Source organism: Oncorhynchus kisutch, unplaced genomic scaffold (genome assembly GCF_002021735.2).
Source record: "Oncorhynchus kisutch isolate 150728-3 unplaced genomic scaffold, Okis_V2 Okis03b-Okis08b_hom, whole genome shotgun sequence".
Lineage (NCBI taxonomy): Eukaryota > Metazoa > Chordata > Actinopteri > Salmoniformes > Salmonidae > Oncorhynchus > Oncorhynchus kisutch.
Genome location: NW_022261980.1, coordinates 19,650,442 through 19,678,109, shown reverse-complemented (window position 1 = coordinate 19,678,109; position 27,668 = coordinate 19,650,442). Strand labels below are relative to the sequence as shown.

The 27,668-nt window shown below is 44.5% G+C and overlaps 1 protein-coding gene across 1 annotated transcript in view; it reads left to right on the top strand.

Annotated features, from left to right (window-relative positions):
- The window catches only part of LOC109886841 (insulin-like growth factor 1 receptor), a 113,960-nt gene that overhangs the window by 13,851 nt on the left and 72,441 nt on the right, over window positions 1-27,668 (top strand). Inside the window, 1 exon segment of the mRNA XM_031812567.1 lies at window positions 22,196-22,493. Within this exon segment, the coding sequence (XP_031668427.1) occupies window positions 22,196-22,493 (298 nt within the window).

The window sequence follows — 27,668 nt, the reverse complement described above, 5'->3', positions numbered from 1 at the left end:
ACTGAGCTAAACGACTACCGCCCCGTAGCACTCGCATCCGTCATCATGAAGTGCTTTGAGAGACTAGTCAAGGACCATATCACCTCCACCCTACCTGACACCCTAGACCCACTCCAATTTGCTTACCGCCCAAATAGGTCCACAGACGATGCAATCTCAACCACACTGCACACTGCCCTAACCCATCTGGACAAGAGGAATACCTATGTGAGAATGCTGTTCATCGACTACAGCTCGGCATTCAACACCATAGTACCCTCCAAGCTCGTCATCAAGCTCGAGACCCTGGGTCTCGACCCCGCCCTGTGCAACTGGGTACTGGACTTCCTGACGGGCCGCCCCCAGGTGGTGAGGGTAGGCAACAACATCTCCACCCCTCTGATCCTCAACACTGGGGCCCCACAAGGGTGCGTTCTGAGCCCTCTCCTGTACTCCCTGTTTACCCACGACTGCGTGGCCACGCACGCCTCCAACTCAATCATCAAGTTTGCGGACGACACAACAGTGGTAGGCTTGATTACCAACAACGACGAGACGGCCTACAGGGAGGAGGTGAGGGCCCTCGGAGTGTGGTGTCAGGAAAATAACCTCACACTCAACGTCAACAAAACTAAGGAGATGATTGTGGACTTCAGGAAACAGCAGAGGGAACACCCCCCTATCCACATCGATGGAACAGTAGTGGAGAGGGTAGCAAGTTTTAAGTTCCTTGGCATACACATCACAGACAAACTGAATTGGTCCACTCACACAGACAGCATCGTGAAGAAGGCGCAGCAGCGCCTCTTCAACCTCAGGAGGCTGAAGAAATTCGGCTTGTCACCAAAAGCACTCACAAACTTCTACAGATGCACAATCGAGAGCATCCTGGCGGGGTGTATCACCGCCTGGTATGGCAACTGCACCGCCCTCAACCGTAAGGCTATCCAGAGGGTAGTGAGGTCTGCACAACGCATCACCGGGGGCAAACTACCTGCCCTCCAGGACACCTACACCACCCGATGCTACAGGAAGGCCATAAAGATCATCAAGGACATCAACCACCCGAGCCACTGCCTGTTCACCCCGCTGTCATCCAGAAGGCGAGGTCAGTACAGGTGCATCAAAGCTGGGACCGAGAGACTGAAAAACAGCTTCTATCTCAAGGCCATCAGACTGTTAAACAGCCACCACTAACATTGAGTGGCTGCTGCCAACACACTGTCAATGACACTGACTCAACTCTAGCCACTTTAATAATGGGAATTGATGGGAAATTATGTAAATATATCACTAGCCACTTTAAACAATGCTACCTTATATAATGTTACTTACCCTACATTATTCATCTCATATGCATATGTATATACTGTACTCTATATCATCGACTGCATCCTTATGTAATACATGTATCACTAGCCACTTTAACTATGCCACTTTGTTTACATACTCATCTCATATGTTATACTGTACTCGATATCATCTACTGTATCTTGCCTATGCTGCTTTGTACCATCACTCATTCATATATCCTTATGTACATATTCCTTATCCCCTTACACTGTGTATAAGACAGTAGTTTTTTTGGAGTTGTTAGTTAGATTACTTGTTCGTTATTACTGCATTGTCGGAACTAGAAGCACAAGCATTTCGCTACACTCGCATTAACATCTGCTAACCATGTGTATGTGACAAATAAAATTTGATTTGATTTTCCTAACAGGAGCCTAAAGATACCCTCAGACTAGGTTGTACTGCCGCTAGCAGCCAAACCAGCGTCTGCTTGTCTACTCCTAACAGGAGCCTAAAGATACCCTCAGACTAGGTTCTACTGCTCCTAGCAGCCAAACCAGCGTCTGCTTGTCTTCTCCTAACAGGAGCCTAAAGGTACCCTCAGACTAGGTTCTACTGCTCCTAGCAGCCAAACCAGCGTCTGCTTGTCTTCTCCTAACAGGAGCCTAAAGGTACCCTCAGACTAGGTTCTACTGCCGCTAGCAGCCAAACCAGCGTCTGCTTGTCTACTCCTAACAGGAGCCTAAAGGTACCCTCAGACTAGGTTCTACTGCTCCTAGCAGCCAAACCAGCGTCTGCTTGTCTTCTCCTAACAGGAGCCTAAAGGTACTCTCAGACTAGGTTCTACTGCTCCTAGCAGCCAAACCAGCGTCTGCTTGTCTACTCCTTTAAAAGAGCTTGGCTTGAAAAAACAGATAGTGGCAATATTACGGTTTTCCCCTCTCGGGACGCCGTAGCAACAACAGCCAGTAACACTGCCTCAGGTCTTAGTCTCGCAATTTTACATCTAACTAAGATGTTTCTCGTTAAATGACAAACACTTAATTGAAGAATCCCGTACATAGTTCCCACTCCTGCTAGACTCGCTGTAGTGTCGGTGTGAGGAGGAAAGCTTCCTCTCTGTGGACACAGTAACTAATGAAGTGATCCCATCCACTTGACACCTCGGCGCCACTGCAGGGAGCAAACATCTAGTTAAATCGGAAACAGAGGGATAGCAGGAGCGTAGAAAAAGCAATCAATTCAATTCAAGGAGCTTTTTTTATAAATGTGTGCGCTGTCTCTTTAAGAAAGTAATGGCGTCTTTGCAAGGCAGAATGTGGCTGTGGAATCTGACTTTGTGGCTGTGGAATCTGACTTTGTGGCTGTGGAATCTGACTTTGTGGCTGTGGAATCTGACTTTGTGGCTGTGGAATCTGACTTTGTGGCTGTGGAATCTGACTTTGTGGCTGTGGAATCTGACTTTGTGGCTGTGGAATCTGACTTTGTGGCTGTGGAATCTGACTTTATGGCTGTGGAATCTGACTTTGTGGCTGTGGAATCTGACTTTGTGGCTGTGGAATCTGACTTTGTGGCTGTGGAATCTGACTTTGTGGCTGTGGAATCTAGTGGAAACCAGACAAGAGGTGGGGGTGAGGGAGATAAAGGACTTTGTTTGAAAAGTTAAACATTTCCACATGCAGTGTTGTGTTATTTAAGTGTGTTAACTTGTGTGCAGCATGAGAGGGGAGCTAATGCAGGCCAGACAGCTGTAGCAGTGAATTAGGAAGTGGACTAGGAAGTGGACAAGGCTCATCCTACTATAAAGGGGCTGATTAGGGATGGGCACGGTTCGTACAGTATTCAAATATCCAAACGGACGTTAGTATTCAAATACTTGTGAGAGTATATATTTTTTTTAAAGGAAAAAAATCTCATGCTTATTTTAACAGTGAAAAGGCTTTGTCTAAATGAAATGATGTATGTAACATTACTACACAAGGATATACTGACAGCACACTTTGAATGTAGTCTTCTGCTGTGAACCCATAAATATATACAGTAGTAGTCTTTCTGCTGTGAACCCATAAATACATACAGTAGTAGTCTTTCTGCTGTGAAGCCATTAATACATACAGTAGTAGTCTTTCTGCTGTGAACCCATAAATACATACAGTAGTAGTCTTTCTGCTGTGAACCCATAAATACATACAGTAGTAGTCTTTCTGCTGTGAACCCATAAATACATACAGTAGTAGTCTTTCTGCTGTGAACCCATTAATACATACAGTAGTAGCCTTCTGCTGTGAACCCATTAATAAATACCGTAATAGCCTTAATGGGCTTCAGACGTTTGTTCTTATTGATGGACCAATCGGTAGCTTCTCTCTCTTTCTCCCTCGCGGCTGCACAGCAAGCCAGTTCCCAAGTCTCGCGGCTGCACAGCAAGCCAGTTCCCAAGTCTCGTGGCTGCACAGCAAGCCAGTTCCCAAGTCTTGCGGCTGCACAGCAAGCCAGTTCCCAAGTCTCGCGGCTGCACAGCAAGCCAGTTCCCAAGTCTCGCGGCTGCACAGCAAGCCAGTTCCCAAGTCTCGCGGCTGCACAGCAAGCCAGTTCCCAAGTCTCGCGGCTGCACAGCAAGCCAGTTCCCAAGTCTCGCGGCTGCACAGCAAGCCAGTTCCCAAGTCTCGCGGCTGCACAGCAAGCCAGTTCCCAAGTCTCGCGGCTGCACGCAAGCCAGTTCCCAAGTCTCGCGGCTGCACAGCAAGCCAGTTCCCAAGTCTCGCGGCTGCACAGCAAGCCAGTTCCCAAGTCTCGCGGCTGCACAGCAAGCCAGTTCCCAAGTCTCGCGGCTGCACAGCAAGCCAGTTCCCAAGTCTCGCGGCTGCACAGCAAGCCAGTTCCCAAGTCTCGCGGCTGCACAGCAAGCCAGTTCCCAAGTCTCGCGGCTGCACAGCAAGCCAGTTCCCAAGGTTAAACAGTTTTATTTTGTTTGCATGTACTTCGACGAACCCGGATATCTGAAAAGATTTCATGATGTTGTTCGAATAGTGAAATGATTTCAAATGCCCATCCATCCCATCGCCGACCGATACAGACTCTATCCTCTAAAGGAGTACTGAACCGCTTTTTAGAATCAAATTATGGACCTTTTTGTATACCGTGCAACACACACACACACACTTGCACGCTTTCACACACACACACACACACACACACACACACACACACACACACACACACAGTCCGACCTCTCATCTCTATTCCGCTACGCTGCCTCACCTCCCTCCCATCCAACAACCACTTGTAGCTTTCTTTAAACTGCTGTTTACATTTCACATGCCAAAAAATACTGACCTGATGTCACCACTGTCTGTCTGCTCGTCTAGCTTTGCCTCATCGTATTATTTCTGGCACACGATGTCTATAGACCAGTGTTTTGTCTGTTGGATATAGAACTGCCGGGAACCATCTGAAATATTCACAATATTTCCTCAGAGAGGGGGGAGAGAAGGGAGGTCACAGCCAGATACAGAGTCTTCAGAAGGTATTCATAACCCATCGACTTATTCCACATTTTGTTGTTACAGCCTGAATTCAAAATAGATTTAAAAAAAAAAGTGTTTACCTGTCTACACACAGTGACAGTGAAAACATGTTTTTAGAAATAGTTGCAAATGTATTGAATATGAAATAATACAGAAATATCTCAATTAAAGGATTCACACCCATGTTCAAATCACCTTTGGCAGCAATTACAGTTGAGTCTTTCTGGGTAAGTCTCTAAGAGAGTAAGTAGAGGAAGTGGACGACTAGCCAGGGTGGGGAGGACTAGCCAGGGTGGGGAGGACTAGCCAGGGTGGGGAGGACTAGCCAGGGTGGGGAGGACTAGCCAGGGTGGGGAGGACTAGCCAGGGTGGGGACGACTAGCCAGGGTGGGGACGACTAGCCAGGGTGGGGACGACTGGTCAATACGCGGTATAAAACACGTCCCCTGGTCAATACGCGGTATAAAACACGACCCCTGGTCAATACGCGGTATAAAACACGACCCCTGGTCAATACACAGCTGCACTCACCTGCAACCGCTTTCTCCGGGTATTTACAAACCAACACGTGACTGGCTCAACTGTCCTGGGGAACTACGGTAAGCTTCATGATGTGACAGGTGAAATGCAGAATGTGATCTACTTTATCTCCTAATGTATTGCACAAGTTGACTGGAAGTTTTTACTACAAATATTCACCACTCTCTCCTGTATTTGGGAATCATCACTCTGCTTCAACTGGGCATTCCACTGATTTCAAAACTTGGTCAACTTCTTCCGTGATCAACACTGTTGATGGCCGTTTCATCTGATGGAAGTGATCGGGAAGAATCTACACTGTCTGGTTCAGTGAGAAATGTTTTTACCTAAATAAGGGATTTCCACATCGTCTGATTCATTTTCAGAGTCCGCATGGCACCATCGTCCTCTAGAAAGTAGTTTGTCTCAACCTTTTCCAATTGATCTTTGTTGATATTTTTACTTCAAGGCAGCGATGCAACACTTTTTCACTTCTTCATGAGATCTTAAAAAAAGACAAAGTTGGGATTAGAAAGGATTATCTACACATACTGAGCAGCTCATGCTATAGACAGAAGTAAGCTACATGGCAGACCAATCCAAACTCATCTCGCTATGTCAGCCAATCATGGATAGTGGGAAGGTTCCTGTATTTTTCCATGGCTAAACCAACTAGGCTTATAATTTAACACTTCTATTTACAGATGGGGTCAAGTTTGTTATTAAGGCAAATGAAAGTTAATATGTTCCAGAAGGCATTCTGCCCATTTTGATAAATAAATCATTCAAATACCTCTCCTGTGAAGTGTAGACGTGTGACATACACCTAGCTTCCTGAAACAAATATACTGTTTAGCTTTTCTACTGACAGGTTTATGTCTTACTATTGCAATGGAACCTTTTGTCCAGGAAGTTGTCTGAAAGGCATTGAATGTGTTGCCCAATTGTTTTTTTGGTAGGTTTCCACACTACTTTCCTTCCATCTATAGCATTTCTTAATGTTACTCAGTTCCTTTGGCGCCTTATGATTGAGTATTGCTCTTTTCAAGTAGATGTGATTTTGCTGTGATCTGATAGGGGTGTTAGTGGGCTGACTGAACGCTCTGAGAGACTCTGGGTTGAGGTCAGTGATAAAGTAATCTACAGTACTACTGCCAAGAGATGAGCTATAGGTCTACCTACCATAGGAGTCCCCTCGAAGCCTACCATTGACTATGTACAGACCCAGCGTGCGACAGAACTGCAGAAGTTGTGACCTGTTTTTGTTGGTTGTTTTGTCGTAGTTGTGTCTAGGGGGGCATATGTGGGAGGGAAAGCTGTCATATCCAGGTAGGTGCTTGTCCCCCTGTGTGCTGAGGATGTCAGGTTCTTGTCCAGTTCTGGCATTTAGGTCTCCACAGACTGGTACATGTCCCTGGGCCTGGAAATGATAGCTTCTCCATCCTGGAGGGGGAAATCAGTCTTCATTAAAGCATGGGGATTCTAGTGGGGGATATAGGTAGCATACAGGACATTTTTCTCTGAGGTCAGTTCCTTATTAATGTTCCTGTAATGTTCCTGTTTGGATTAATTTAATGGAGTGAGTTAGGTCTGCTCTATACCAAATGAGCACTGAGTCGCTTCCCTGTTTCACACCTGGTAGTTTGGTGGATGGGACTACCTGCTCTTTGTATCCTAGAGGGCAACCAGTGGGTCCATCTCCTCTATATCACCCACCTGGTAGTGTGGTGGATGGGACTACCAGCTCTCTGTAACCTAGAGGGCAACCAGTGGGTCCATCTCCTCTATACCATGTTTCACACCTGGTAGTTTGGTGGATGGGACTACCAGCTCTCTGTAACCTAGCGGGTAACCAGTGGGTCCATCTCCTCTATATCACCCACCTGGTAGTGTGGTGGATGGGACTACCAGCTCTCTGTAACCTAGAGGGCAACCAGTGGGTCCATCTCCTCTATACCACCCACCTGGTAGTATGGTGGATGGGACTACCAGCTCTCTGTAACCTAGAGGTCAACCAGTGGGTCCATCTCCTCTATACCATGTTTCACACCTGGTAGTTTGGTGGATGGGACTACCAGCTCTCTGTAACCTAGCGGGTAACCAGTGGGTCCATCTCCTCTATATCACCCACCTGGTAGTGTGGTGGATGGGACTACCAGCTCTCTGTAACCTAGAGGGCAACCAGTGGGGCCATCTCCTCTATACCACCCACCTGGTAGTGTGGTGGATGGGACTACCAGCTCTCTGTAACCTAGCGGGTAACCAGTGGGTCCATCTCCTCTATACCTCTAACTATATTCTGGTAATCCGAACCATTGACAATGTGCAGTGGTACTTAATGAATATGATGTCAGTTCAGTTGTCATCTGAGACATTCTCATCACTGATAAGATGACATAAACTCTACAGTGGAAAGTCTACACATCAGAGTTATCGGATTCACATGGAATTGTTGTTCAATTTAAATGTTTGAATATGAAATGATTCGTGATGAGATAAAATGTGATTTTAACTTCTAAAATGTGAGATGTGGGTTTTCATAAGTTAGGGCTGCTCACTCATTACCCAGGTATGATTTCATTCTTTGTATATGTAATTCTGTGTGATTAGTTAGGTATTTAGTAAATAAATAATTAAACCCAATTTTGTATTGCTGATTCAACTTGTTAGCCAGGGTTCATGAAGAAGAATTTACAACTTTCAGATGAGACTGAAATAAGGTGACGATTTATATTGACTGCTATTGATGTAAAATATTACTAGGTCTTTAAGAGTTTATTCGGAAGATAACAGCTCTATAAATATTATTTTGTGGTGCCCCGACTTTCTAGTTAATTACATTTACATGATTACCTCAATCAGGTAATATTAATTACAGAGAAAATATCTTATAGAATAGCATTTCATATCACTTAATCCGGCATAGCCAAAGACACGACAATGTCAATGCCTGTATTTCCAATTTCTTTGAAGTCTGGGCTCCTGCTCTTTAGGTCTCAGACAGATGACCTCAGACCTTGTATATTCCAGGATGAGATTGGAAAACAAATATTTTACATAGTTTCCAGTGTTGTTTGCGTGGTTTAGGACCATACCATTAGGTTTGAGCAGAGCATGCTGAGCATCTGGGTGTCAGCTGGTTGGTTTGGGAGGGCGTCAGCTGGTTGGTTTGGGAGGGCGTCAGCTGGTTGGTTTGGGAGGGCGTCAGCTGGTTGGTTTGGGAGGGCGTCAGCTGGTTGGTTTGGGAGGGCGTCCGCTGGTTGGTTTGGGAGGGCGTCCGCTGGTTGGTTTGGGAGGGCGTCCGCTGGTTGGTTTGGGAGGGCGTCCGCTGGTTGGTTTGGGAGGGCGTCCCCTGGTTGGTTTGGGAGGGCGTCAGCTGGTTGGTTTGGGAGGGCGTTAACTGACTCTGGCTCTCTGTGGCTCTCTTTCACTGTTTCTACAGACAAAATAGACGGTGCTACTAGCCTCATGTCTGTCTGGGGAGGGGTAAAGGACTGGTGCTACTAGCCTCTGGTGTCTGTCTGGGGAGGGGTAAAGGACCGGTGCTACTAGCCTCTGTGGTGTTTGTTTAGTCTGTCTGGGGAGGGTAAAGGACTGGTGATACTAGATGGTGCTATAGCCTCTGGTGTCTGTCTGGGGAGGGGTAAAGGACTAGTGATACTAGATGGTGCTACTAGCCTCTGGTGTCTGTCTGGGGAGGGTAAAGGACTGGTGATACTAGACGGTGCTACTAGCCTCTGGTGTCTGTCTGGGGAGGGGTAAAGGACTAGTGATACTAGATGGTGCTACTAGCCTCCGTGGTGTTTGTTTAGTCTGTCTGGGGAGGGGTAAAGGACTGGTGATACTAGACGGTGCTACTAGCCTCCGTGGTGTTTGTTTAGTCTGACTGGGGAGGGGTAAAGAACTAGTGATACTTTTAGCAGCTATCCAATTATACTGAACCTCACCTTTGACCAGAGAGCATAACATGTAGCCAGAACAATGGACCTTTATTGGCAACCTTCAGATTCTGTTGTCCTTATGAATCTTATGGTAATTATTATAATATCAATATTTGAATAGTATTTACCTCCAGGTGGATCTCTACAGGTTCATATTAAGTTGGCAGCAGAATAGTAGATGTCATTAGAAACAGCTCGGCAGTAGTTGTCATTAGAAACAGCTTGGCAGTAGAATAGTAGTTGTCATTAGAAACGGCTTGGCAGTAGAATAGTAGTTGTCATTAGAAACAGCTTGGCAGTAGTTGTCATTAGAAACAGCTTGGCAGTAGAATAGTAGTTGTCATTAGAAACAGCTTGGCAGTAGTTGTCATTAGACACAGCTTGGCAGTAGTTGTCATTAGACACAGCTTGGCAGTAGAATAGTAGTTGTCATTAGAAACAGCTTGGCAGTAGTTGTCATTAGAAACTGCTTGGCAGTAGTTGTAATTAGACACAGCTTGGCAGTAGAATAGTAGTTGTCATTAGACACAGCTTGGCAGTAGTTGTCATTAGACACAGCTTGGCAGTAGTTGTCATTAGACACAGCTTGGCAGTAGTTGTCATTAGAAACAGCTTGGCAGTAGAATAGTAGTTGTCATTAGAAACAGCTTGGCAGTAGTTGTCATTAGAAACAGCTTGGCAGTAGTTGTCATTAGAAACAGCTTGGCAGTAGTTGTCATTAGAAACAGCTTGGCAGTAGTTGTCATTAGAAACTGCTTGGCAGTAGTTGTCATTAGACACAGCTTGGCAGTAGAATAGTAGTTGTCATTAGAAACAGCTTGGCAGTAGTTGTCATTAGACACAGCTTGGCAGTAGAATAGTAGTTGTCATTAGACACAGCTTGGCAGTAGAATAGTAGTTGTCATTAGAAACAGCTTGGCAGTAGTTGTCATTAGAAACAGCTTGGCAGTAGAATAGTAGTTGTCATTAAACAGCTTGGCAGTAGTTGTCATTAGACACAGCTTGGCAGTAGAATAGTAGTTGTCATTAGACACAGCTTGGCATTAGTTGTCATTAGAAACAGCTTGGCAGTAGAATAGTAGTTGTCATTAGACACAGCTTGGCAGTAGAATAGTAGTTGTCATTAGACACAGCTTGGCAGTAGTTGTCATTAGACACAGCTTGGCAGTAGTTGTCATTAGAAACAGCTTGGCAGTAGAATAGTAGTTGTCATTAGAAACAGCTTGGCAGTAGTTATCATTAGACACAGCTTGGCAGTAGTTGTCATTAGAAACAGCTTGGCAGTAGAATAGTAGTTGTCATTAGACACAGCTTGGCAGTAGAATAGTAGTTGTCATTAGACACAGCTTGGCAGTAGTTGTCATTAGATACAGCTTGGCAGTAGTTGTCATTAGAAACAGCTTGGCAGTAGAATAGTAGTTGTCATTAGAAACAGCTTGGCAGTAGTTATCATTAGACACAGCTTGGCAGTAGTTGTCATTAGAAACAGCTTGGCAGTAGAATAGTAGTTGTCATTAAACAGCTTGGCAGTAGTTGTAATTAGACACAGCTTGGCAGTAGAATAGTAGTTGTCATTAGACACAGCTTGGCAGTAGTTGTCATTAGACACAGCTTGGCAGTAGTTGTCATTAGACACAGCTTGGCAGTAGTTGTCATTAGAAACAGCTTGGCAGTAGAATAGTAGTTGTCATTAGAAACAGCTTGGCAGTAGTTGTCATTAGAAACAGCTTGGCAGTAGAATAGTAGTTGTCATTAGAAACAGCTTGGCAGTAGTTGTCATTAGAAACAGCTTGGCAGTAGTTGTCATTAGACACAGCTTGGCAGTAGTTGTCATTAGACACAGCTTGGCAGTAGAATAGTAGTTGTCATTAGACACAGCTTGGCAGTAGTTGTCATTAGACACAGCTTGGCAGTAGTTGTCATTAGACACAGCTTGGCAGTAGTTGTCATTAGACACAGCTTGGCAGTAGTTGTCATTAGACACAGCTTGGCAGTAGAATAGTAGTTGTCATTAGACACAGCTTGGCAGTAGTTAGCATTAGACACAGCTTGGCAGTAGTTAGCATTAGACATAGCTTGGCAGTCGAATAGTAGTTGTCATTAGACACAGCTTGGCAGTAGTTGTCATTAGACACAGCTTGGCAGTAGTTGTCATTAGACACAGCTTGGCAGTAGTTAGCATTAGACACAGCTTGGCAGTAGTTAGCATTAGACATAGCTTGGCAGTAGAATAGTAGTTGTCATTAGACACAGCTTGGCAGTAGGCTAGTAGTTGTCATTAGAAACAGCTTGGCAGTAGTTGTCATTAGAAACAGCTCGGCAGTAGTTAGCATTAGACACAGCTTGGCAGTAGGTGTCATTAGACACAGCTTGGCAGTAGTTGTCATTAGAAACAGCTTGGCAGTAGTGTCATTAGACACAGCTTGGCAGTAGGCTAGTAGTTGTCATTAGAAACAGCTCGGCAGTAGTTGTCATTAGACACAGCTTGGCAGTAGAATAGTAGTTGTCATTAGAAACAGCTCGGCAGTAGAATAGTAGTTGTCATTAGAAACAGCTCGGCAGTAGTTGTCATTAGACACAGCTTGGCAGTAGAATAGTAGTTGTCATTAGACACAGCTTGGCAGTAGTTGTCATTAGACACAGCTTGGCAGTAGAATAGTAGTTGTCATTAGAAACAGCTTGGCAGTAGAATAGTAGTTGTCATTAGAAACAGCTCGGCAGTAGAATAGTAGTTGTCATTAGAAACAGCTCGGCAGTAGAATAGTAGTTGTCATTAGAAACAGCTTGGCAGTAGAATAGTAGTTGTCATTAGAAACAGCTCGGCAGTAGAATAGTAGTTGTCATTAGAAACAGCTCGGCAGTAGAATAGTAGTTGTCATTAGAAACAGCTCGGCAGTAGTTGTCATTAGACACAGCTTGGCAGTAGAATAGTAGTTGTCATTAGAAACAGCTCGGCAGTAGAATAGTAGTTGTCATTAGACACAGCTTGGCAGTAGAATAGTAGTTGTCATTAGAAACAGCTCGGCAGTAGTTGTCATTAGACACAGCTTGGCAGTAGAATAGTAGTTGTCATTAGAAACAGCTCGGCAGTAGTTGTCATTAGACACAGCTCGGCAGTAGAATAGTAGTTGTCATTAGACACAGCTTGGCAGTAGAATAGTAGTTGTCATTAGAAACAGCTCGGCAGTAGTTGTCATTAGACACAGCTTGGCAGTAGAATAGTAGTTGTCATTAGAAACAGCTCGGCAGTAGTTGTCATTAGACACAGCTTGGCAGTAGAATAGTAGTTGTCATTAAAAACAGCTCGGCAGTAGTTGTCATTAGAAACAGCTCGGCAGTAGAATAGTAGTTGTCATTAGAAACAGCTCGGCAGTAGAATAGTAGTTGTCATTAGAAACAGCTCGGCAGTAGAATAGTAGTTGTCATTAGAAACAGCTCGGCAGTAGTTGTCATTAGAAACAGCTCGGCAGTAGAATAGTAGTTGTCATTAGAAACAGCTCGGCAGTAGAATAGTAGTTGTCATTAGAAACAGCTCGGCAGTAGTTGTCATTTAGAAACAGCTCGGCAGTAGAATAGTAGTTGTCATTAGAAACAGCTCGGCAGTAGAATAGTAGTTGTCATTAGAAACAGCTCGGCAGTAGAATAGTAGTTGTCATTAGAAACAGCTCGGCAGTAGAATAGTAGTTGTCATTAGAAACAGCTTGGCAGTAGAATAGTAGTTGTCATTAGAAACAGCTCGGCAGTAGAATAGTAGTTGTCATTAGAAACAGCTCGGCAGTAGAATAGTAGTTGTCATTAGAAACAGCTCGGCAGTAGTTGTCATTAGACACAGCTTGGCAGTAGAATAGTAGTTGTCATTAGAAACAGCTCGGCAGTAGAATAGTAGTTGTCATTAGACACAGCTTGGCAGTAGAATAGTAGTTGTCATTAGAAACAGCTCGGCAGTAGTTGTCATTAGACACAGCTTGGCAGTAGAATAGTAGTTGTCATTAGAAACAGCTCGGCAGTAGTTGTCATTAGACACAGCTCGGCAGTAGAATAGTAGTTGTCATTAGACACAGCTTGGCAGTAGAATAGTAGTTGTCATTAGAAACAGCTCGGCAGTAGTTGTCATTAGACACAGCTTGGCAGTAGAATAGTAGTTGTCATTAGAAACAGCTCGGCAGTAGTTGTCATTAGACACAGCTTGGCAGTAGAATAGTAGTTGTCATTAGAAACAGCTCGGCAGTAGTTGTCATTAGAAACAGCTCGGCAGTAGAATAGTAGTTGTCATTAGAAACAGCTCGGCAGTAGAATAGTAGTTGTCATTAGAAACAGCTCGGCAGTAGTTGTCATTAGAAACAGCTCGGCAGTAGAATAGTAGTTGTCATTAGAAACAGCTCGGCAGTAGAATAGTAGTTGTCATTAGAAACAGCTCGGCAGTAGTTGTCATTTAGAAACAGCTCGGCAGTAGAATAGTAGTTGTCATTAGAAACAGCTCGGCAGTAGAATAGTAGTTGTCATTAGAAACAGCTCGGCAGTAGAATAGTAGTTGTCATTAGAAACAGCTCGGCAGTAGAATAGTAGTTGTCATTAGAAACAGCTTGGCAGTAGAATAGTAGTTTTCATTAGAAACAGCTCGGCAGTTGGCTCTTAAAGTAAAGATTGTTATCTGTAGCTGACTGACTGGTCTCCTCCGTCTCTCTGGTGTTGTCACATCACCATGTCTAGACGGATGCCCTTTACCCTCCTTTCCCTGGGCAGTACCCTGCTCCGCAGCATTATTTGGTGTGTTTGTGTTGGGTGGAGGGGGTGTGGGTACAGCCTGTGCCATCCCCCAGGCTTCATGACAGCAGCAGTGCTACTCTGACTGTGTGTGTGTGTGACAGTCTTGGTGTTGTGGAAGAGCCTGTTCCTGCCATCCACTGCCATGTCTGGTCCCCTGGCTCAGTCCCAAATGGTGTTCCTGACCCCTTCTGCCATGTCTGGTCCCCTGGCCCAGTTCCAAATGGTGTTCCTGACCCCTTCTGCCATGTCTGGTCCCCTGGCCCAGTTCCAAATGGTGTTCCTGACCCCCTCTGCCATGTCTGGTCCCCTGGCCCAGTCCCAAATGGTGTTCCTGACCCCTTCTGCCATGTCTGGGCCCGTGGCCCAGTCCCAAATGCTGCAGTACTTTGGACCAAAGCGTTTGGACCAGAGCCATGCCATCCCACTGCCAGTATATATAGTGTACCACCCCTTCTCTGACCCCATCTTCACTCCTTCTCTCTCTCTACCTGGCCTCTGAGTGCTGTGCTGTAAGGCCTCTCTCTGCCTTCTCTCCCCTGATGTAGAGGTGACAGGTAGCATGACAGACTGTTTCCAGCAGGTAGAAAGTGATGACCTCAGGTAAGTTCCCACAGTCCAGGGAGATGACACAGCAGATAATGACATACAGAGAGAAACCAGCACCGTGCTGCCTGTCCCCAGAGGAACCAGTCAACCAACTCACAGTTCACACTTCAACTAGACTCTGGAACACCTAGATCTCCCGCCACTGTCCAAACTCTAGCGTAGGGGTTCTCAAACTAGGAGTCACGGCCCCATGTGGGGTCACCTGATATGAAAATGGGGTCAAATCAAATCAAATCAAATTTATTTATATAGCCCTTCGTACATCAGCTGATATCTCAAAGTGCTGTACAGAAACCCAGCCTAAAACCCCAAACAGCAAGCAATGCAGGTGTAGAAGCACGGTGGCTAGGAAAAACTCCCTAGAAAGGCCAAAACCTAGGAAGAAACCTAGAGAGGAACCAGGCTATGTGGGGTGGCCAGTCCTCTTCTGGCTGTGCCGGGTGGAGATTATAACAGAACATGGCCAAGATGTTCAAATGTTCATAAATGACCAGCATGGTCGAATAATAATAAGGCAGAACAGTTGAAACTGGAGCAGCAGCACAGTCAGGTGGAAGTTGAAACTGGAGCAGCAGCATGGCCAGGTGCATGTCCACGCAGGGTCGTGGGAGAAGTTTCGAAACCCTCCCCCAAAAATAAATAGAAATGATATTTTTATTAGTACCAGTCAACGTTTGGACACACCTACTCATGAAAGTATTTGTAGTTTTTATTTGTGCTATTTTCTACATGAACTTTAAGTGCACGTTGTGATTTATTTTTACTTCTTTAACCATTCCTGAACCTGTGACTAGAAACAAGCTGCATAGGGGCAATACCAGAATAAATGATCTAGTGATTCTGTCTCTTCGAGGCAAAATCTACAGAGCTGCGATTGTTGTAAGCCCCATATAAACTCAGCCCCATACAAATGTCCTCTCACTGTCAACTGCATTTATTTTCAGAAAAGTTAACGTGTAACTATTTGTATGAACACAACAAGATTCAACAACTGAGACATAAACTGAACAAGTTCCACAGACATGTGACTAACAGAAATTGAATATTGTGTCCCTGAACAAAGGGGGGGGGGGGTCAAAATCAAAAGTAACAGTCAGTATCTGGTGTGGCCACCAGCTGCATTAAGTTCTGCAGTGGATCTCCTCCTCATGGATTGCACCAGATTTGCTAGTTCTTGCTGTGAGATGTTACCCCACTCTTCCACCAAGGCACCTGCAAGTTCCCAGACATTTCTGGGGGCAATGGTCCTTGCCATCCTCACAGGATGGTCCTTGCCATCCTGTGCCTGTCCCGCAGGTGTGATGTTCGGATGTACTGATCCTGTTCAGGTGTTGTTACACGTGGTCAGCCACTATGAAGACGATCAGCTGTCCATCCTGTCTCCTGGCCACAGCTGCAGTCCTCATGCCTCCTTGCAGCATGCCTAAGGCATGTTCACGCAGATGAGCAGGGACCCTGGGCATCTTTCCTTTGGTGTTTTTCCAGAGTCAGTAGAAAGGCCTCTGTAGTGTCCTAAGTTTTAATAACTGTGACCTTAATTGCCTGTAAGCTGTTAGTGTCTTAATGACCGTTCCACAGGTGCATGTTCATTCATTGTTTATGGTTCATTGAACAAGCATGGGAAACAGTGTTTAAACCCTTAACTTCTGGATCTTAATTTGTAAAAATCCAAATTACAATGATCTTTGAAAGACAGGGTCCTGAAAAAGGGACGTTTCTTTTTTTGCGGAGAATTTTATATAATTTAAATTGAAGAACTCGAAGTGTTGAATCAAATGTATTTTTTTGTACCAGTTCATAAACCACGTTGAATTGGCGAAAATCTCTTCCCATTTTTTTGTTGCAATCTGTATGGGTCAACATTTGTGTCCTCAAATGGAAGTGGTTTCTATTTACGCCACTTTGTCTGAAGGTAATTAAAGAGGAGCAGTAAAATAACAATAACGAGACTATATACAGAGGGGTACCGAGTCAATGTGTGGGGGCACCGGTTAGTCCAGGTAATATGTACATGTAGGTAGAGTTATTAAAGTGACTATGCATAGATAATATCAGAGTACCAGCAACGTGAAAAAGGGGAGGGGGGGGGGCAGTGCAAATAGTCTGGGTAGCTATTTCATTAGATGTTCAGGAGTCCTATGTCTTGGGGGTAGAAGCTGTTTAGATTCCTTTTGGACCTAGACTTGGCGCTCCGGTACTGCTTGCCGTGCAGTAGCAGAGAGAACAGTCTATGACTAGGGTGGCTGTAGTCTTTGACCATTTTTAGGGCCTTCCACTGACACCGCCTGTATAGAGGTCCTGGATGACAGGAAGCTCGGCCCCAGTGATCTGTCTTTTCAGTCTCCTGAGGGGAAATAGGTTTTTGTTGTGCCCTCATCACGACTGTCTTGGTGTGCTTGGACTGGGGTTGCAAATAAATTCCCTGGTTTCCCCAAAATCTTGGTTGGAGGAATCTCGGAATCAGAAGGTAATAAACTGGAAATTCGGCATCCTCCAACCAGGATTTCTCGAAAACTAGGTCATTTTATTGAAAGTTCCCAGAATTTTGCAACCCTAGCTTGGACCATGTTAGTTTGTTGGTGATGTGGACACCAAGGAACTTGACGCTCTCAACCTGCTCCACTACAGCCCCGTCGACGAGAGTGGGGGTTTCTGCTTGAAACTTGTTGGTATTGCAGACTCGTGAGGGAGAGGTTGAAAATGTCAGTGAAGACACTTGCCAGTTGGTCGGAGTACATGTCCTGGTAATCCATCTGGCCCCACGGCTTTGTGAATGTTGACCTGTTTACAGGTCTTACTCACATCGGCTATGGAGAGCTTGATCACACAGTCGTCCGGAACAACTGGCGCTCTCATGCATGTTTCATTGTTATTTTCCTCGAAGCAGGCATAGAAGGTGTTGAGCTCGTGTCACTGGGCAGCTCTCGGCTGTGCTTCCCTTTGTAGTCTGTAATGGTCTGCAAGCCCTGCCACATCCGACGAGCGTCGGAACTGGTGTAGTACGATTCGATCTTAGTCCTGTATTGAAGCTTTGCCTGTTTGATGGTTCGTCGGGGGGCGCAGCGGGATTTCTTATGAACTTCCGGGTTAGAGTCCTGCTCCTTGAAAGCGGCAGCTCTAGCCTCTAGCTCAGTGCATCTGTTGCCTGTAATCCATGGCTTCTGGTTGGTGTATGTACATACGGTCACTGTGGGGACGACGTCATCGATGCACTTATTGATGAAGCCAATGACTGACATGGTGTGCTCCTCAATGCCATCAGAGGAATCTTGGAACATTATCCAGTCTGTTCTAGCAAAACAGTCCTGTAGTGTAGCATCTGCTTCATCTGACCACTTTTTTATTGACCGATTCAATGGTGCTTCCTGCTTTAGTTTTTTTGCTTGTAAGCAGGAATCAGGAGGATAGAATTGTGGTCAGATTTGCCGACTGTAGGGCGAGGGAGAGCTTTGTTTGTGTCTCTGTGTGTGGAGTACAGGTGGTCTAGAGTTGTTTTACCTCTGGTTGCACGTTTAACATGCTGATAGAAATTTGGTAAAACGGATTTAAGTTTCCCTGCATTAAAGTCCCCGGCCACTAGGAGTGCTGCCTGGATGAGCATTTTCCTGTTTGCTTAGTGTGGAATACAGCCCATTGAGTGTGGTCTTAGTGCCAGCATCGGCCTGTGGTGGTATGTAGACAGCTATGAAAAATACAGATAGTGTGATCTACAGCTTATCATGAGATACTCTACCTCAGGCGAGTAAAACCTCAGGACTTCCTTAGAAAGTAGCCCGGTCTCCATCCTCTTTTTCTCCGTCTTCTCTTCACGCAAATGACAGGGATTTGGGCCTGCTCCCGGGAAAGCAGTATGTCAAACTCATTAAAGAAACCTCTCTGGGATATGTGGGACCCTAGCGTCCCACCTGGCCAAAAGCCAGTGACAATGCAGCGTGCCAAATTCAAATAAATTATTATAAAAATCAAACTTTCATGAAATCACACATGTAAGATACCAAATTAAAGCTACACTTGTTGTGAATCCAGCCAACGTCCCATTTCAAAAAGGCTTTTCGGCGAAAGCAAACGATGCTATTATCTGAGGGTAGCACCTCCGTAAACAAAGAGAGAAAGCATATTTCAACCCTGCAGGCGCGACACAAAAACGCAGAAATAAAAATATAAATCATGCCTTGCCTTTGATGTGCTTCTTTTGTTGGTACTCCAATATGTCCCATAAACATCACAAATGGTCCTTTTGTTCGAATAAATCTGTCGATATATATCTGAAATTTCAATTTTGTCTCATTTGATCCAGAAAAACACCAGTTCAAACTTGCGCAACGTGACTATAAAATATCTCAAAAGTTACCTGTACTTTAGGTATTTTTTACGTAAATAATCGATAAAATTGAAGATGGGATGATCTGTGTTCAATACAGGTGGAAAACAAACTGTAGCTAGCTTTCTGGTCACGCTTCTCTAACAGTACACTTGATGTGACCCTCGTTTTGAACAGGGCTACTTCTTTATTACACAAAGGAAAAACCTCAACCAATTTCTAAAGACTGTTGACATCCAGTGGAAGCGGTAGGAACTGCAAGAAGATCCCTTAGAAATCGGGATTCCCAATGAAAACCCATTGAAAAGAGTGACCTCAAAAACAAAACAAAAATCTGAATGGTTTGTCCTCGGGGTTTCGCCTGCTAAATAAGTTCTGTTATACTCACAGACATGATTCAAACAGTTTTAGAAACTTCAGAGTGTTTTCTATGCATATCTTATCTTCTGGGGATGAGTAGCAGGCAGTTGAATTTGGGCATGCATTTAATCCGGACGTGAAAATACTGCCCCCTGTCACCAAGAAGTTAAAGAAATAAAAAGCCTCTACGGTTCGTGGTGAGTAATCGCTGTTCTGATGCCCAGAAGTTATTTTGGGTCTTAAGAGACGGTAGCAGACACATTATGTACAGGATGAGCTCAAAAATAAGTTGCAAAAATGAAACAAAAAAAACACATTCGGTTAGGATCACGTAATTCGTGATACATGCCTAACCCGACCCGTAAACATAACATTTGTTCGTTCTATCTTTTCTGGAGGATAAACTGAAATTGTAACCAGCTTTCTATGGCTTGTTTAAGAAAGGGCGATACTTAAAAAAAAAAAAAACATTTTAAATTAGTGGGAAATGAGAAGTTGTAAATTGTAACATTTTTGAATAAAGGATGAGCTTTTCTTAATCTACTGGAGAACCATTTTGTGTTTAAGTATAATTTATGTATGAGTAAATATTTTAGTGAGAGGTTTAAAGATTTAATATTTAGTAATTTTTGCCCCGCAAACTCATATTCATTATATAAATAGGCACTTTTTCATTTTGTCTGGCTTAGCATTCCAAATAAAATTAAATATTATTTTCTCAAATGATTTAAAAAACGAGTCGTCTGGAGTAGGCAGTGCCATTAGTTAGTAAGTAAGTAAACTGTGATAGGACCAAAAAGTTAATCAATGTGATTTTTCCATTAATAGACACATTTACCTCTTCATGGTTGCATGATCGTATCTATTTTTGCTAACTTTCCATTGAAATTAATTGTGCGAAGTTCATTTATTTTTTTGAGATGTGAAAACAAAGTATGTCTACTTCTCCATCCATTTTATTGGTAAACTACAAGGTAGCATACATTTTTTTTTTTATGATCCAATACATAATATGGTACACTTTTCTCATAATTACATTTGAGTCCTTAGAGGCTATAAATTTGATCAAGATCTTCAATGAGACTGTGCAGGTATCCAGATTGCGGACTTAAGAAAAAAAACTTGAGTCATCAACATTCAACATCAACACACTTTTGTTTTTATCCCCTGGATTTCTAACCCCTTGATTTAAATTTCAATGGCCATAATAAATAGATATGGAGACAACGGACAGCCTTGTTTTACTCCTCTTAAAAGCTCAATACATTCTGAGAAGAAACCATTATTTACTGTTTTATATCTGGGGTTGCTGTACGTAACTTTAACCCATTGTATGAGATTCACCGAAATAAAACTAATCCAGGCATTTGTAAATACATTCTAGTCATACTTTATCAAACGCCTTTCAAAATCTGCTATGAAGACCAGGCCTTTTGTCTTTGATGTTTTAATGTTCAATTGTTTCAATGAATTGTCTTATATTATCTCTAATACAGCATCTGTGTAAAAAACCTGTCTGATCAGGATGAACAATAATATCTGGTGAAACCTTTTTTATTCTGTGCTTTGCATTTCACCAGGATTTTCGCATCACAGCGTTGAAGTTGTGATGTTTTTTAAAAAATGGACTGGATCTTTATACTTACCACCTGGGTCCTGTTTTAGTAGTAATGAAATCAGTCATGGTTGAGTACCTGAAAATGTAATTATAACATGCTAATAATGGAACTTTTGAATACATGAAAGGTCTGATATACCTCTACTGGTATACAATCAAGCCCTGGTGATTTTCCAGACTGAAAATATTGTATTGCTTCAGTTACTCTTCTGTAAGTTGGCCTTCACACTGGTCTTTCTGTATTCATTTTACAGTATTATTATTATTATTTGGAAAGAAATCTTTAGTTAACATAATTCAGTGGAAATGGAGGAGACAACATATGCTTAAATGTTGCTTCCTCTTTCAAAATATAGTTTGATGAATCATGTATGACTCCATCATTTGTAACGAGTTTCTCTCAATTCGTTTCACATTTCTATGTTGCAGATTCAATATTTATTCCATTACCATGAACTTCCTCTATTCCTTTATATAGATCTCATCTCTTTTGACCTAAACTGCTTTTGTTTTAATTATGAGTGTTGTATTGAATGGCCTCTAAAAGTACATTTCAGTGTCCCATACAATATGGGGATCTGCTGTACCGATGTTGTGCTGAATGGCCTCTAAAAGTACATTTCAGTGTCTCATACAATATGGGGATCTGCTGTACCCATGTTGTGCTGAATGGCCTCTAAAAGTACATTTCAGTGTCTCATACAATATGGGGATCTGCTGTACCCATGTTGTGCTGAATGGCCTCTAAAAGTACATTTCAGTGTCTCATACAATATGGGGATCTGCTGTACCCATGTTGTGCTGAATGGCCTCTAAAAGTACATTTCAGTGTCTCATACAATATGGGGATCTGCTGTACCGATGTTGTGCTGAATGGCCTCTAAAAGTACATTTCAGTGTCCCATACAATATGGGGATCTGCTGTACCCATGTTGTGCTGAATGGCCTCTAAAAGTACATTTCAGTGTCCCATACAATATGGGGATCTGCTGTACCCATGTTGTGCTGAATGGCCTCTAAAAGTACATTTCAGTGTCTCATACAATATGGGGATCTGCTGTACCCATGTTGTGCTGAATGGCCTCTAAAAGTGCATTTCAGTGTCTCATACAATATGGGGATCTCCTGTACCGATGTTGTGCTGAATAATGATTTTTTTTTTATCCAAAGACGGAAATGGTATTAATGGGTACGAATTCCCTATGTCAAGTCATTAACTGACTTCTCTCTCCGTCTCTCTCTCTCTCTCTCTCTCTCTCTCTAGTGTGTCCTGATAAGTGTCATGCGTGTACATGGGATGGTGAGTGTTGTCATGGCCAGTGTCTGGGTAGCTGTACGGAACCTAACACTGATTCGTCTTGCGCTGCCTGTCTCCACTACTACCACGAGGGGCGCTGCGTTCCAGACTGCCCCCATGATACCTATAAGTTTGAAGGCTGGCGCTGCGTCACCCTGGACTTCTGCTCCAGCGTCCACCTGCCTGACTTCGACCGCTTCGTCATTCACAGAAGAGAGTGCATGTCTGAATGTCCTTCTGGATTCACACGCAACAAGAGCAAGAGGTGAGTGGGTTTGTCTTCTTCAAACTGTCCAGCAGATGGAGACAGAGGCTGTTATATAGCTATGGCTGTCTCCAATACTTGTCACTCAGACCTGTGGGATCAACAGTTCTCCTTAGTCTGAGTCCTTAGACGATACAGGTGTTGGGTTGTGCTGCTCATCAAATCAAATGTTATTTGTCACATGCGCCGAGTTCAACAGGTGTAGACATGACAGTTAAATGCTTCTTTACAAGCCCTTAAAAAATGCAGTTTTAAGAAAAATAAGTGTTAAAGTATTTACTAATATAATCTGAATTAAAAAATAAATGAAAAATAACAATTAAAAGCAACAATAAAGTAACAGTAGCGAGGCTACAGGGGGTATAGAGTCAATGTGCTGGGGCACAGGTTAGTCGAGGTAATATGCACATGTAGGTAGAGTTAAAGTGACTATGCATAGATAATAAACAGAGTAGCAGCAGGGTAAGAATTGTGGTGGGGGGGGCAAATGCAAATAGTCTGGGTAACCATATGATTAGATGTTCAGGAGTCTTATGGCTGGGGGTGGAAGGTGTTTAGAAGCCTTGTGGACTTAGACTTGGCGCTCCGGTACTGCTTGCCATGCGGAAGCAGAGAGAACAGTCTGTCTTGGGTGACTGGAGATTTTGGCAACTCTTTGGGCCTTCCTCTGACACCACCTGGTATAGAGGTCCTGGATGACAGGAAGCTTGGCCCCAGTGAGGTACTGTTCTGTTATGCACTACCTTCTGTAATCTTTTGAGGATCTGAGGACCAATGCTAAATCTTTTCAGTCTCCTGATGGGGAATAGGTTTTGTCTTACCTTCTTCATGACTGTCTTGGTGTGTTTGGACCATGATAGTTTATTGGTGATGTGGACACCAAGGAGCTTAAAACTCTCAACCTGCTCCACTACAGCCCCGTCAATGAGAATGGGGTTGTGCTCTGTCCTCATTTTCCTGTCATCCACAATCATCTACTTTTGTCTTGATCACATTGAGGGAGAGGTTGTTGACCTGGCACCACACTGCCAGGTCTCTGACCTCCTCCCTGTAGGCTGTCTCTTTGTAGTTGGTGATCAGGCCTACCACTGTTGTGTCGTCAGCAAACTTAATGATGCTGTTGGAGTCGTGCCTGGCCACTCAATCATGGGTGAACAGGGAGTACAGGAGGGGGCTGAGCACGCACCCCTGAAGGGCCCCAGTGTTGAGGATCAGCATGGCGGATGTGTTGTTACCTACCCTTACCACCTGGGTGCGACCCTCACCACCTCCATTTTTTTTTAGATCCAGTTGCAGAGGGAGGTGTTTAGTCGCAGGGTCCTTAGCTTAGTGATGTGCTTTGAGGGCACTATGGTGTTGAACGCTGAGCTGTGGTCAATGAATATCATTCTCACGTAGGTGTTCCTTTTGCCCAGGTGGGAAAGGCAGTGTGGAGTGCAATCGAGATTGCATCATCTGTGGATCTGTTGGGGTGGTATGCAAATTGGTGTGTGTCTAGGGTTTCTGGGACAATTGTGTTGATGTGAGCCATGACCAGCCTTTGAAAGCTCTTTATGGCTACAGACATGAGTGCTAAGGGTTGGTAGTCATTGATGCAGGTTACCTTGGTGTTCTTGGGCACAGGGACTATGGTAGTCTGCTTGAAACATGTTGGTATTGCAGACTCCGACAGGGAGAGGTTGAAAATGTCCGTGAAGACACTTGCCAGTTGGTCAACGCATGCTCGGAGTACACGTCCTGGTAATCTGTCTGGCCCTGCGGCCTTGTGAATGTTGGGATTCGAGATGGTCCGTGATCTGTTTGTTGATCTGGCTTTCGAAGACCTTAGATAGGCAGGGCAGGATGGATATAGGTCTGTAACAGTTTGGGTCCAGGGTGTCTCCCCCTTTGAAGAGGGGGATGACCGCGGCAGCTTTCCAATCCTTGGGGATCTCAGACGATACGAAAGAGAAGTTGAATAGGCTGGTAATAGGGGTTGCGACAATGGCAGCGGATAGTTTCAGAAATAGAGGGTCCAGATTGTCAAGCCCAGCTGATTTGTATGGGTCGGAAGCTGTTGGCCGAGGTTGGAGTAGCCAGGAAGAAGGCATGGCCAGCCGTTGAGAAATGCTTGTTGAAGTTTTCGATTATCATGGATTTATCGGTGGTGACCGTGTTACCTGCAGTGGGCAGCTGGAAGGAGGTGCACTTGTTCTCCATGGACTATACAGTGTCCCAGAACTTTTTGGAGTTGGAGCTACAGGATGCAAATTTCTGCTGAAAAAGCTGGCCTTTGCTTTCCTGACTGACTGCGTCTATTGGTTCCTGACTTCCCTGAACAGTTGCATATTGCGGGACTATTCGATGCTATTGCAGTCCGCCACAGGATGTTTTTGTGCTGGTTGAGGGCAGTCAGGTCTGGAGTGAACCAGGGCTGTATCTGTTCTTAGTTCTGCATTTTTTGAACGGAGCATGCTTATCTAAGATGGTGAGGAAGTTACTTTTAAAGAATGACCAGGTATCCTCATCTGACGGGATGAGGTCAATATCCTTCCAGGATACCCGGGCCAGGTCGATTAGAAAGGCCTGCTCGCAGAAGTGTTTTAGGGAGCGTTTGACAGTGATGAGGGTGGTTGTTTGACCGCGGACCCGTAGCGGATACAGGCAATGAGGCAGTGATCGTTGAGATCCTGATTGTAGACAGCGGAGGTGTATTTGGAGGGCAGTTGGTCAGGATAATGTCTATGAGGGTACCCATGTTTACAGATTTAGGGTTGTACCTGGTGGGTTCCTTGATGATTTGTGTGAGATTGAGGGCATCTAGCTTAGATTGTAGGACTGCCGGGGTGTTAAGCATATCCCAGTTTAGGTCACCTAACAGAACAAACTCTGAAGCTAGATGGGGGGCGATCAATTCACAAATGGTGTCCAGGGCACAGCTGGGAGCTGAGGGGGTTCTGGAGCAGGCGGCAACAGTGAGAGACGTATTTCTGGAGAGATTAATTTTTTAATTCGAAGTTCGATCTGTTTGGGTATAGACCTGGAAAGTAAGCCTGCAAAGTAATGTCAATCTCTGCAGTAGACTGCAACTCCTCCCCTTTGGCAGTTCTATCTTGACGGAAAGTGTTATAGTTGGGTATGGAAATCTCATAATTTTGGTGGCCTTCCCGAGCCAGGATTCAGACCAGCAAGCACATCAGGTGTTAGCAGAGTGTTGCTAAAGCAGTGAGTAAAACCAAACTTAGGGGAAGGAGGCTTCTGATATTGACATGCATGAAACCAAGGCTTTTTCGATCACAGAAGTCAACAAAATGAGGGTGCCTGGGGACATGCAGGGCCTGGGTTTATCTCCACATCACCCGCGGAAACAGAGGAGGAGTAGTATGAGGGTGCGGCTAAAGGCTATCAAAACTGGTCGCCTAGAGCGTTAGGGACAAAGAATTGAAGGAGCAGATTTCTGGGCAGTGGTAGACTATCTTCAGGGCCTTATGTGGCAGACAGGGTATGGGGGGGTGCGGAGGTAAGCCCAGGCACTGGTGATGAGAGAGAGGTTGTATCTCTGGACATGCTGGTTGTAATGGGTGAGGTCACCGCATGTGTGGGAGGTGGGACAAAGGAGGTATCAGAGGTATGAAGAGTGGAACTAGGGGCTCCATGTAAACTAAACAACTGATAACTAACCTGAAACAACAGTATACAAGGCATGTTGACATTTGAGAGAGACATACAGCGAGGCATACAGTTAATCGCAGGTGTTGATTGGGAGAGCTAGCTAAAACACAGGTGAGACAACAACAGCTAATCAGCTAGCACAACAACAGCAGGTAAAATGGCGAACGACTAGGCAGAGAGGGTCGGATTAACTACACACAGAGCCTGAGTTCGCGCCTGGGACCGACAGACCAAAACATAAATAAACAGAATGGAGTTACCGTGATTAATGGAAAATCCAGCAGGCATCAGCTATGTAGCCAAGTGATCATAGTGTCCAGGGGCAGCAGTAGATGGAACAGGAAGCCGCCACTACGCTAGCACTGTGGGCGACACAGCGTTTAAGTTAGTAGCCCGGGTGGTGGTAGGGGGGGTCTGCTCAGACGGAGGCCGGTTGAAGGCACAGCGGACGGAGTATTCGTCGGAGTATAGTGCCCATAGTGGCGGTGGGGTCCATGGTAGGGTAAATTGAATGCGCAGAGATACCATGACGAGATCCTGATCAACTCATGCTGCCAAACATACCTCGTGAAACTGACCATGCTACCGATCCTCGACTTCGGTGATGTCATCTATAAATAGCCTCCAACACTCTACTCAATAAACTGGATGCAGTCTATCACAGTGCCATCCGTTTTGTCACCAAAGCCCATACACTAACCCCCACTGCGACCTGTACGCTCTCGTTGGTTGGCCTTCGCTTCATACTCGTCGCCAAACTCACTGGCTACAGGTCATCTATAAGTCTCTGCTAGGTAAAGCCCCGCCTTATCTCAGCTCACTGTCCACCCTCCACTTGTAGCACGCGCTCCAGCAGGTATATCTCACTGTCACCCCCAAAGCCAATTCCTCCTTTGGTCGTCTTCCTTCCAGTTCTCTGCTGCCAATGACTGGAACGAATTGCAAAATCTCTGAAGCTGGAGACTCACATCTCCCTCACTAGCTTTAAGCACCAGCTGTCAGAGCAGCTTACAGATCAATGCACCTGTTCATAGCCCATCTGTAAACAGCCCATCTGTCTACCTACCTCATCCCCATACTGGTATTTATCTATTTATTTATTTTGCTCCTTTGCACTCCAGTATCTCTACCTGCACATTCATCTTCTGCCGATCTACCATTCCAGTGTTTAATTGCTATATTGTAATTACTTCGCCACCATGGCCTATTTATTTCCTTAACTTACCTCATTTGTAGTCACTGTAATATAGACTTTTGTTTTCTTTTGTTCGACTGTATTATGGACTGTATGTTTTGTTTATTCCATGTGTAACTCTGTGTTGTTGTTTGTATCGGACTGCTTTGCTTTAATCTTGACCAGTTCGCAGTTTGTAAATGAGACTTGTTCTCAACTAGCCTACCTGGTTAAATAAAGGTGTTCTCAAACCAGCCTACCTGGTTAAATAAAGTGTTCTCAACTAGCTTACCTGGTTAAATAAAGGTGTTCTCAACTAGCCTACCTGGTTAAATAAAGGTGTTCTCAAA